At 39.6% G+C, this 11,980-nt stretch overlaps 1 protein-coding gene across 1 annotated transcript in view; it reads right to left on the bottom strand.

The window, feature by feature from the left end:
• LOC144598275 (sodium channel protein type 4 subunit alpha-like) overlaps positions 1–11,980 on the bottom strand; it is a 131,436-nt gene that overhangs the window by 102,231 nt on the left and 17,225 nt on the right. The window contains exons 4-7 of the mRNA XM_078408636.1: positions 11,014–11,219; positions 6,929–7,091; positions 3,613–3,868; positions 1,237–1,409 (exon numbers count right to left, since the gene is read on the bottom strand). Coding sequence (XP_078264762.1) covers positions 1,237–1,409; positions 3,613–3,868; positions 6,929–7,091; positions 11,014–11,219 — 798 coding nt within the window. The remainder of the gene's footprint in view (positions 1–1,236; positions 1,410–3,612; positions 3,869–6,928; positions 7,092–11,013; positions 11,220–11,980) is intronic.

Here is an 11,980-nt window from a genome sequence, read left to right as displayed (position 1 = left end):
CCTAATTCTCAGAATGGTGAATTTACTTGATGGGAATGCAACACAGGCCAATACATTAGCTGTATGCTAGAGATGTGGCTGTCATCAGCTCTAGGGTTTAGAATAAGCAGTCCAATGTCTCTTGCATCTGACTTAAACTCGACCTGTCCTTGTCCCAGGAAAGAACATTGAATTTAACAAAACCAATCATGGAAGTCAGGTGTAACACACAACCACTCCTGTATTGCACATTTAGCACAGGTGGCCAAGGGTGAATTTCTCTCCCACTACATAGAAAATGTCGGCCATATTTATGTAAATGTAACTGCATTTTCTAATGTTATTTTCAGGAATAAAGCATTTTGGGATATTTCTGATAAACATGTTAGAAAGCTGATTTTTTTCTGCTTCCCTCCTCTCTGGGGTTTTTTTTGTGGTTTTTTTTTGTTGGTGTTTTATGTTTAGTATATTGAATGGTATTGTGGGTGGGGGATGGGGGGTGGGGGATACTTATCAGCATTAATGTGTTCATGCATTGAATTATCAAAGCTGTATTAATAAAAATCAGAAATAAACTTTGTTAAAAAAAAAAGAAAGCTGAATTATTTTATTTTATTATTTTAGGAGTTTGTTTCAAAATAATTAAGTAAATTGCAATAAAGTGACCGTCAAAATTTCAGCCCAGATGCGAGACAGGTTGTTGTGTGAGCAAGAAATTAAATGGCACATAGTTCTTTAAGGATCCCACCCTGCTTTGTTTTCTAGCTATTTTCTACTTAGAAGACAGTGACCTTGGGTGAGGAGTCTCCCATTCTTGATACAAGAGGAGAGATTGGGACTATAGGCTTGCACATTAAGAATTTCCCTGAGGCTACCCTTAAAATTCTATCATTGAAAGCCTCAACTAAACACATGCCAGCTGAGTCTCTTTAAATATTTTCAAAAGGCTTGAAACCTTTCCAAGGATAAAGATATCATGAAGGGGATTCATTATTTTATGCCCGGAGGAAGCTGAAGATTCTATAGTTTATTTATATCTTTGATTCTAAAAGGTCCAGCATTGAAATAGCCTTCCAGCCCTGCCCCAACCATGAAAATGATCCCATTCGTGCTATTTGAGATGAAGTTTATGTTTTTTTATATAAATAGAGAGAGTAATTCCTCGTGACTTGTTCATTGGGGAAGCAGCCATTATGAAAATTTGGCCCCATTGACCATAAGGCTAAATATTAAGTTCCTATAATGTAATTGTAATACCATCAAGACGGCTGAACCATTTTCATACTTCCTCCCACCGACAGCTGGATCGCACACTGCACTGATAGTGGGCACATCGTTTTTGCCTGGCGTAGCAGGTACGCCACCTTGGGAGAATGATTGCAATGCTGTTGGTTCAACGATACTTGACAGCGTAGTTTCCTTTTGGATGTCTGCGTAAAGGAATAAATAGTTTCAAACGATACAGGTAGAAAGCAGAATCATACTTTACATATTGCAGATATGGTTAGTTTGAACACATGCATTGCAGAAGCTGAATTTGTCATATCACATGTTAAAAATGACATCTTTGCCATGCATCCATCAATGCCAAATGATTTCATTTTAAAGTAGCATTACATTTTCATTTATTCAAGTCACTCCCTCTGCTGCTGCCACCACTGGATGCAGATTGAAAGAATAATACAGGAAGAGGCAACAGTGCCTCGAACTTCCATGCGATTTCTTATTTGTACAATAGATTTTTGACAACGGCTGCACTACAATAATGGTTGCAAAACAACAATAATTATTCCGTATGCAGGTTAATATCCAGACTTAATGGCATGGAACGGGTTGGTGGTTGGTTATAGCTGAGATTCTCAAATAATGAATTTTCAACCTCAGCTATGTCATCATTGACAGCCGCCAAGTAGAAACCTCAACGTATTCCAGTGAAAGGAAATGAAGATTAGACAAGGGCTGCGGTTATTATTCTTGGTGTGTTAAAAAAAAAGACATTGGAGATTTGAAAAAATGATGAGTCATCCAATCTATGTTCAGTCTACTGTCGTTAACCTTTGTGCCAAATCATAAAGCATAGACATTGGGCCACAATGTCTGTGCCGAACATAGTGCCGAGACCATCTCTTATCTACCTGCACATAATGCATATCCCTTCATTCCCTGCATATCCATATGCCTATCCAAAAGTCTCTTTAATGGCACTATTATGTCGGCCTCAACCACCATCCCTGACAGCACGTTGCAGGCACTCACCACCCTCCGCGTAAAACAGTTGCCCTGCACACCCCCTTTAAACTTTGATCCTCTCACCTTCAGTTATGTCCTCTAATATTTGATTTTTTTCCATCCTGGAAAATCAAATGTTATAAATATATATTAATTCTAATAATTAATATATATTTTTCATAATTTTATATATTCCTATCAGGTCTCCCCTGGTGTTCCAGATGCAAAAAATCTTCATCAAGGCTCCTACAATCTCTTCTCTTGCCTCTCTCAATAACATGAGATAAATCCCATCAGGTCCTAGTGTCCACCTTAATTCTCTTATCCCAACCACCTTAATCTCAAACTGCCCTTGCATGTTAGTATTCTCCATACTGATCTCATTGTCCTCCGTGTTCTTCTCCTTGGTGGAAAACAAATACAAAGTACATGTTTAGTACCTTGCACAAATTCCCTCCTTTATCCTTGAGCATTCTTACCGTCTCCCTGGTTACCCTTTTATTTTAGATATAGGTATAAAAGTCTTTGGGATTTTATTTACCAAAAACATTTCCTGGGCCCTTTTGGCCCTTCTAATCACCTGCTTGCATTCTTTCCTCCTTTCTTTATATTCCTGAAAGGCCCTGTATGATTCCATCCTGTTAAACCTTGAATGTACTCCCTTTTTCTTGTTTTAAAAACCAAATTCCTATCATTTTCTGATTCCAGGAGTTGCAAAGTTTTTATTTGCAATTAACAACAATAATATTGGCCTGAAAGTTACCATAAACACTATCAGAAAGTACCCAATAAAGTGTGAATCATTGAGTTAAATCATTAGAATAAATAAATTTGTTGGCCCCTATTCTGAGATTTTTTTCTGCTATTTCATATTTAATGCTAATTAATATTGGTTCAATTGGAAAGGAGTATATACGCGATCAAGATGCAATTCACTAGTCTCACCAACACTGATTGTTCACCGTTTGTATTCTAATAAACATATGGAAAATAAACCGGGCGGCCATGGTGGCGCAGCGGTAGAGTTGCTGCCTTACAGCGCCGGAGAACCGGGTTCGATCCCAACTACGAGTATTGTCTGTACGGAGTTTGTACGTTCTCCCCGTGACCATGTTGGTTTTCTCCGAGATCTTCGGTTTCCTCCCACACTCTAAAGATGTACAGGTTCGTAGGTTAATTGGCTTGGTGTAAGTATAAATTGTCCCTTGTGTGTGTAGGATAGTGTTAATGTGTGGGGATCGCTGGTTGGTGCGGACCCGGTAGGCCGAAGGGTCTGTTTCTGTGCTGTATCTCTAAACTAAACATTTGCTGTACTACTGCTGAATCAGAAAGAAGTTTAAAAATAAAGAGATTGGAATTTGATTTCTGCTGAAATGACAATATGTTAAGTTTTCACGCTCTTACTTATGCTGTGCCCCATGTTGCAGTTTGCTAAAGGCATTTCGTTGGAAGGATGAGCACTATCTGCTTCTTTGGAATTGTTTTTCTCATCTGGTCCTATTTTACCCAAAAACGGTTTATTAGCTTTCCGACTTGATATCAATTTTAGGAAGTTCTTGACATAATCTTTATATGGTGATCCCTTTTCCTCTTTTGTGTTTGCAGTCAGAGTATCTCCAGAAAAGAAATTGAGGAGGAGAGCCAAGAACAAGTTTAACACCTGCAAATAGTACAGAAAAAATGTTAAAGTATTATTTGTGGTTCAATCGATAAAAACAATATTCAAACATATTTGATCTTAATGAACTGATATTTAGATCAGGATAATCTGGCAACCAATAATTTTCTAACTTAATTCTACTGGTTATCTTCAATAACTAAAATAGTTAATAGAGATTATTTTATTTTGTCATTGATTGAAATATGGTACTGAAAACTAACCCAGATATCAAGTTAAATGAAAAAATTCTCAAAGACTTAGGCAATTGAGACTGAATTTGAGGGAAATAGAGTCAATAGAGTCATACAGTGTGGAAACAGACTTGGCCCAACTTGCCCAAACTGGCCAACATGTCCCAGCTACACTAGTCCCACCTGCCTGCATTTGGCCCATATCCCTCCAAACCTGTCCTATCCATGTAACTATCTAACTGTTTCTTAAACATTGGGATAGTCCCTGCCTCAACTACCTCCTCTGGCAGCTCATTCCATACACCCATCAGCCTTCGAGTGAAAATGTTACCCCTCAGATTCCTATTAAATCTTTTCCCCTTCACCTTAAACCAATGTCCCCTGGTCCACAATTCCCCTACTCTGGGCAAGAGCTGTGCATCTACCCGATCTGTTCCTCTGAATGGGAAAACACAAAAGAAACCCAACACAAACCTTATTTAATGCTTTAAGTTGAGATGCTAAAGAACCTAACACACTGAGAAGAGGTCGTTGGAAGATATGGGGCAGCAACTCACAAAGATAAGAGTTGAATGAATTCTAAGGAAAGGAAAGATTACCATTTATACCACGTCTTACATGGCCCAACACATTTGCAATTAAATTGAGGACATTTGGACTTTGCGACTGGATATAGTGGCTGAATGAGTGGGTAATAACTTGACAAATGGAGTTCAATGTGTGAAAGTGTGAAGTTATGCACGTTGTAGGAGGAATTTAATGTCAAACAAATGAGCAAAGCACAAGGAGGTCTAAGTGTTATTTTGCACAAATTACAAACTGTTAACATGCAGGCGCAACAAGCTATTTGGTAGGCTAATGACATATAGGTCCTTAATCATAAAAGAGTTGGGATTTAGAAAATGGGAAGTACTGCTACAATAGTGCAGTGTAATGGTGAAACTCTCCTGGAAAACTGTGCATAGATTTGATTCCTTTATTTATGAAAGAATATACTGACATTGGAGTCACTCCAAAATGATTCACTTTGCCAATTCCTACGATGAAAGAGTTGTCTTAACACGGGTGACACTAATTCCATTGACAAAGGTCAATGTCCTCAATGGGATAGGGGTGAATTGGGCAATGCCCTAGCTTATGGTAGGACTGTTCAGACATCAGATATCAGAGAGGAACAAGCTGTTCCCCAGTCTGGTAGTCCCGCTTTCAAGCTTTCGTATCTGCTGCCTGATGGGAGCAGGAAGAAGAAGGAATGCCTGGAGAGGGACAAATCTTTGATTAGCCTGGCTGCTTTACTTTGGCATCATAAGGTGCTCGACAAGGTTCCGCATGGTAGGTTGCTCTGGAAGGTTAGATTGCATGGGATCCAAGGAGAGATAGCTGAATGGATAGTAAATTGGCTCCATGGATGGAAGCAGAGGGTGATGGTGGAAGGTTGCTTCTCAGACTAGAGGCCTGTGACCAGTGGTGTGCCTCAGGGTTTGGTGCTGGGCCTGTTCAGTGCTGGGCCCGTTACTCATTTACTTCAATGATTTGGATGAGAACATACAGGGCAATATTAGCAAGTTTGCTGATGATACAAAAGTGGGTGGCTTTGCAGATAGGGAAGATGGTTGTGAAAGATTGCAGCAGGCTCTGGATCGATTGGCCAGGTGGGCGGACGAATGGTTGATAGAATTTAATACAGAAAAGTGTGAGGTGTTGCATTTTGGGGTGTCGAACAAGGGCAAGACCTACACAGTAAATGGTAGTGTCTGGGTAGTGTTATAGAGCAGAGGGATCTAGGAGTACAGGAGCATGGTTCCTTGAAGTTCGAGTCGCAGGTGGATAAGGTGGTCAAAAAGGCTTTTGGCACTTTGGCCTTCATCAGTCAGAGTATTGAGTATAGAAGTTGGGAGGTCATGTTACAGTTGTGTAAGACGTTGGTGAGACCGCATTTAGAATATTGTGTTCAGTTCTGGGGACCATGTTATAGGAAAGATATTGTCAAGCTTGAAAGGGTTCAGAAAAGATTTACGAGGATGTTGCTAGGACTAGAGGGTGTGAGCTATGGGGAGAGGTTGAGTAGGCTGGGTCTCTATTCCATGGAGCACAGGAGGATGAGGGGAGATCTTACAGAAGTATACAAAATCATGAGAGGAATAGATCGGGTAGATGCACAGAGTCTTTTGCCCAGAGTAGGGGAATTGAGGACCAGAAGACGTAGGTTCAAGGTGAAGGGGAAAAGATTTTATAGGAACCGAGGGGTAACTTTCTCACACAAAGGGTGGTGGGTGTATGGAGCAAGCTGCCAGAGGAGGTAGTTGAGGCTGGGACTATCCCATCATTTAAGAAACAATTAGACAGGTACATGGAAAGGACAGGTTTGGAGGGAGATGGACCAAATGCAGGCAAGTGGGACTAGTGTAGCTGGGACATTGTTGGCCGGTGTGGGCGAATTGGGTTGAAGGGCCTGTTTCCACACTGTATCACTCCATGACTATGTCTCTATGTAGGTGGATTCAATGGTGAGGAAACTGATTCATGCGATGGATTGGACTACATCCACAATCCTCTGCAATATTTTGCGATCCTGGGCAGAGCTGTTCGCAAACCAAGTTGTGATGCGACTAAGCAGTATGCATTCTAAATTGCATCTGTAGGAGTTTCAAAGAGTCATCGGAGACTTGCTGAATTTCTGCAGTGTCTTGCATGGGTCACATCTGACCCACAGTAAGCTGTGGTTGGTTTACTGTACTCAAAGTAAAAATAATACGTATTGCATATTTTAACATACTTTCCAATTCTTTTTAAAAGTAATACAATAAAATATCATACTAATAAACAATAGTTTTGATGCCAGCTAAAAGCACGTATTCTCTGTTCTTACCAGAAAATTTCCAGCTATATATGTCAGCAAGAAGAGTGGAAGACAAAAGTACATCTTCGAGCAACGCATGCAGTCATACAATGGCTCTATCCATTCTCCACATAAAATTCGAAAGACCATTATAAAGGAATTGTAAAAGCCCCTGAAGTTCCATCTTGGTATTTTATTGCCAGCAAATGCCGCCTGTAACATAACATTATATCACATGAAAAATACCTGATGCAGTAAAACTAAGCAGATGAATGATAGGTGTTGAACTTGGAAGTGTGGAAGTTTCTTCTGAATATATAAATATTATATATAATAGTCTTATTTCATTAACAAATATGTTATGAACTTTATCAGCCATGGAAAATAAAGAGCCATTATTATTTTCCTTTCTGTATTCTAGTAACAAAATATATTAGCATGGGAATTACTCTGGGTACTATGTGGGGAACAAATTAGCCCTATTATTAATCTATTTTCTATTTAATAGCGGTATTAACTCAATCAAAAGAAATAGTCTGAAGACTCTTTTTACAGTATAAATTTATACATTTGTTTAGCACGCACTGTTAATATTATTGAGTAATTTCAAGGTTGCGCATGTACTATTTCTTTTTAATATAAGTATTGTAATAAGTGATCTGAAATTACACTGGGCATGTTGGTGAGATATTGCATAGAATATTCTCTTAAAGACAATAAGTATTGTGAGACTCTTTCTATTTTCAACATTATTTGCTTCCTAAGAGTAACTGTACTAGTATGCCTCATTGGCATGCGATATGACATCATCGTTTTAACTTTTTGGTATATTTTCAAAATTATTATCAGTTTATCGATGATCAGATATCCCATTGATACTGTTTGAGTTAACACACGAGGAATGGTATGATCTCAGAATAAGTTAATGGACTCTTGTGAACGTATGCAACATGAACCAGTGATGGAAAAGAAGAGAGATAAACAGGGGAGAAACATACACAGAGGCTTAGAAATTGTTGTGTGTTCTTTGTTGTAGGTTATTGTACAGTGACTATATAGCACATTAACGATGATCATTTTGCCCATTGTCCTGAGGCCATTGGATATTATTGGTATTGGTATTGGATTATCGTTGTCATGTGTACTGAGATACAGTGAAAAGTTTTGTTTGCATGTTATCCAGTCAAATCATATCATACATGAGTACAATCAACTCATATCTAAGTACAACAGGGTAGAAAATTACCAGAGTGCAGAATATAGTGTGAGAGCAATACGTATAGCGTTACAGAGCAAAAGTCTAAGGTTCGCAATGAGGTAGGTTGGAAGATTGGGACTACACTCTACCTTAAGGGTGGACCGTTCGATAGTCTGATAGGAATGGGGAAGAAGCTGGTCCTGAATCTGATGGTATGTGCTTTCAAGCTTCTGATCATCTGCCCAACACGGGAGGAGGGAAGAGGGAATGATTGGGTGGAATAAGGTCCTTAACTATATAGGCTGCTTTCCTGAGGCAATGAGGCATCAATGGAGTTGATGTTGGAAAGGCTCGTCTATATGGACAGGGTTACATCTACAATTTTTTGCTCCTTGCGCAGAGCTGTTCCCAAACAAAGCAGTGATGCATCTCAATAGGATGCTTTCTATGGTGCGTCTGTAGAAGGTGGTAAGTATCGTTGGAGACATGCCAAAATTCCTTAGGCTTCTGAGGAAGTGGAGGTGTTAGTGTGCTTCCTTGGCTGTAACATCAGTGATTGAACCAAGTTACACTTATTGCTTTACATGCACCAATTGCTTTACATACAAATAAATAGAGGTGAAAGTTGATGGGTATGGGTGGTAAAGGAAGATATGCTAGTAATTGGTTTGATTGTGACCAAAGAGCTAAATTTCAGAGGTGAGTTGAGAGTGACCTGGCCTTGACATAAAGGCAGCAATTGACTGACCGTGGCATCAAGGATCCCTGGTAAAATTAGTCAAGGATCATCAAAAGGAAGCCATTCCAGTGGTTTAAATCACAGCTTTCACAGATGAAGGTGGTTGTTGTTGTCAGAGGTCAATGATTCTAGCCCCAGCGCAGTATTGCAGGAGTTCCTCATAGTAGCGTCCTAGCTCTACCCATCTTCTGCAACTGCATCAATGACCATCCTTCCATCCCCAGGCCAGTCATAGGTAATTCACTGATGACTACACAATATTCACATACATTTGCAATTTCTTTCCTGCAAGTGAAGCAGCCTTTACTTATCTGTAGCAAGACCTGGACCTGGACAACCTTGAGGCACGGGCTGATGTATAGCAAGTTATATTCACACCACATAAGCGCCAGGCAATTGCTATCTCCCACATGAGAAAATCTGGCCACCTACTCTGATATTTAATGGCAATACCATCACCGTGTCATCGACCAAGAATATCCTGTGAAGATCATCATCATGAATCAGAACCTCAACTGCAACAGCCACTTAAATAAGTAGCTAAAAGGCAACGTTATAGGCTGGGTATCCTGCACCAAGTGACTCATCTCCTGAAATTCCAAAACATCTCCATCATCTACAAGATGTGTCATGAGTGTGATAGAACACTATCCAATTGCCTGTGTGAGTGCAGCATCAACAACTCTCAAGAAACGCAATGCTGTCTAAGTTAAGGCAGCCCATTTGATTAGCACCCATCATGCAGGCTAATCCATGGCTGATTCTCTCCTCTGCCGCTTCCAAAAGTCATTTCAGTTCTCACCCAGGTACTATCGCAACACTTCCCAAACCCACAACTGTGCAATCTTTTGCACAATTCACCCAAACACATTTCAAATATAGGTAGCTCTTGTTAAAGGACACGGAGGCCTGTTATGTTTCCATTGGATATTGAGGCAATATTAAATAGCATATAGTCATAGAGTCACAGAGTTACACTGCACAGAAACAAGTCATTCAGTTCAACTCATCCATACTGACCAAGATGTCTAACTGTGTTAGTCCCATTTCTCTGCATTTGAGCCACATCCCTCTAAACCACATACTCACCACCCAATGTGTGAAAAAGTGGCCCCTTATGTTCCCTTTAAATCTTCCCCCTCTTACCTTAAATCTATGCCTTTTAGTTTTAGACACCCATACCCAGGGAAAAAGATTGCAACCACCCGCTTTATCTACACTGCTCGTGATTTTATATACTTCTATAAGGTCAGCACTCAACTTCCTACACTATAGGGAAAAACTCCCAGCTCATCCAGCTTCTCCTTATAACTAAAGCCCTCCATTTCCAGTAAAATCCACATGAATTTATTCTGTATTGTTTTGAGCTTAATGACATCCTTCATATAGCTGGGTAACCAAAACTGTTGGTGAAATGTATGGGTGTTCTCAACACAAGACTAACTGGGCCATGCTGCACCTTTCTGGAAAATTCACTGACCATCAATAGGTGCCTCACCGACCCTAGATCCACCAATTCCCTGAGCAATATTACTCTTTAAGTTTCTCTCCTCAAATTAATCCAAAGGTTTAATCAACCCGACTTCATAATTTAACTTGATACCAAACATCTTCTATCTTGCTCTGAGCATTGTTGAGTATAAGCTCTTGTAACTCTTTAACTAAGCCCTTGATTAGGCAAATCTGTCTAGATAAGAACAGCACAGGACATCGTGACATGTTCATTTGAGGTCGCAGCTCGGCAGCAAATGGCAACACCTCCAAAATGGCAACACCTACCTCTGCAAGTCACAAAGTTACTGTGCCTCTTTATTTAAATCATGAATTGATGCCTAGCATAGAGGGCATAGCTTTAAGGTGAGGGGGGCAAAGTTTAAAGGAGATATGCAGGGCTAGGATTCTTTTACACATACACTGATGGGTGCCTGGAATGCATGGCCAGGATGGTGGTGAAGGTATGTACAATAGTGGCATTTAAGAGGCTTTTATAGAGGCTCATGCATACGCAGGGAATTGAGGGATATGAATCATGTGCAGGCAGAAAAGATTCGTTTGACTTAGCATCATGTTCGGCACAGACATTGTGGACTGAAGGGCCTATTGTGTTATATTGTTCTATGTTCTCCGTTAGCATGTAACAATGACATAGATATATTTATACAATCAGAATCAGACTAAAAGCAATCAAAAGAATTAAGACTATATAATATACTTACTTTATTTTCATAATCATGACCAACAAGCTGCATTCCTATTACAGTGAATATATAAATGACAATGATGACAATAAGTGTCAGATTTCCCATCTCTTTCAATGATTTGAATATGATGTTGATTAAAGTGTTTAGCGTTTTCCAATTCTTTGCTAATTTAAAAACTCTAAGCTGTTTTTAAAAGAAAACAACAAATTTAAAACATTCAAAATTTTGGGAGAAGAGAGACAAACAATAACATTATTTTCTCATTTTACCCAATTCTACGTAAACAAAATCTCCAGGTTGGATGCTTACAACCTTTCAATGAATAATAGGCTCTTCAAGGCATTCATGTTCTATTGTAATGTTAACTCCACAAAATGCAACAGAAATCACATCTTTATCTTAGTGCAAGTTCATAAAAATAAGTTACATTACAAAGGAATTTTCTACATTAACTAACATCATCCAGCATGACTGGGATAGCTGGGTACTCAAAATTGCACTGCTAATTTTATCTTCTCAGCTGTACTTCTGCTCCATTGACCCTCATCCTGTGTTGGCTCCACAGAACTTGCAGTATAGGCACAGTGCCAGAAAATCCAGACACCTGCAGTCTGGACTGAATTGATGGAGCAGATCTTCCTCTTAAAAGCTGCCAGATCCATTAGGATCTGTTGATTTGCTAGTTTTCAACAACTGAACTGAGCAGAAGCTAGGAATGCTTCAGTGAGGCTGATGTGCAACCTCTTGGCTCAGTTAATTGTTGGCCCCAGGACAATTGCTCTGTACAAGTGGACTCCTTGTCCATCCATGCAGTTGTGACTGGCTCAGATTCCCTAGCTCTTGGGTTGGGAAATTTTCCTGCTGAATACACACAAGCACCTTAAACCCATTGACACCATTGGGGTGAAAGGTTATCAGGGAGAACAGTGAGTAGACCATTTTTT

Source organism: Rhinoraja longicauda, chromosome 1 (assembly GCF_053455715.1).
Source record: "Rhinoraja longicauda isolate Sanriku21f chromosome 1, sRhiLon1.1, whole genome shotgun sequence".
Lineage (NCBI taxonomy): Eukaryota > Metazoa > Chordata > Chondrichthyes > Rajiformes > Arhynchobatidae > Rhinoraja > Rhinoraja longicauda.
This window is presented reverse-complemented; position numbering and strand designations above follow the sequence as displayed.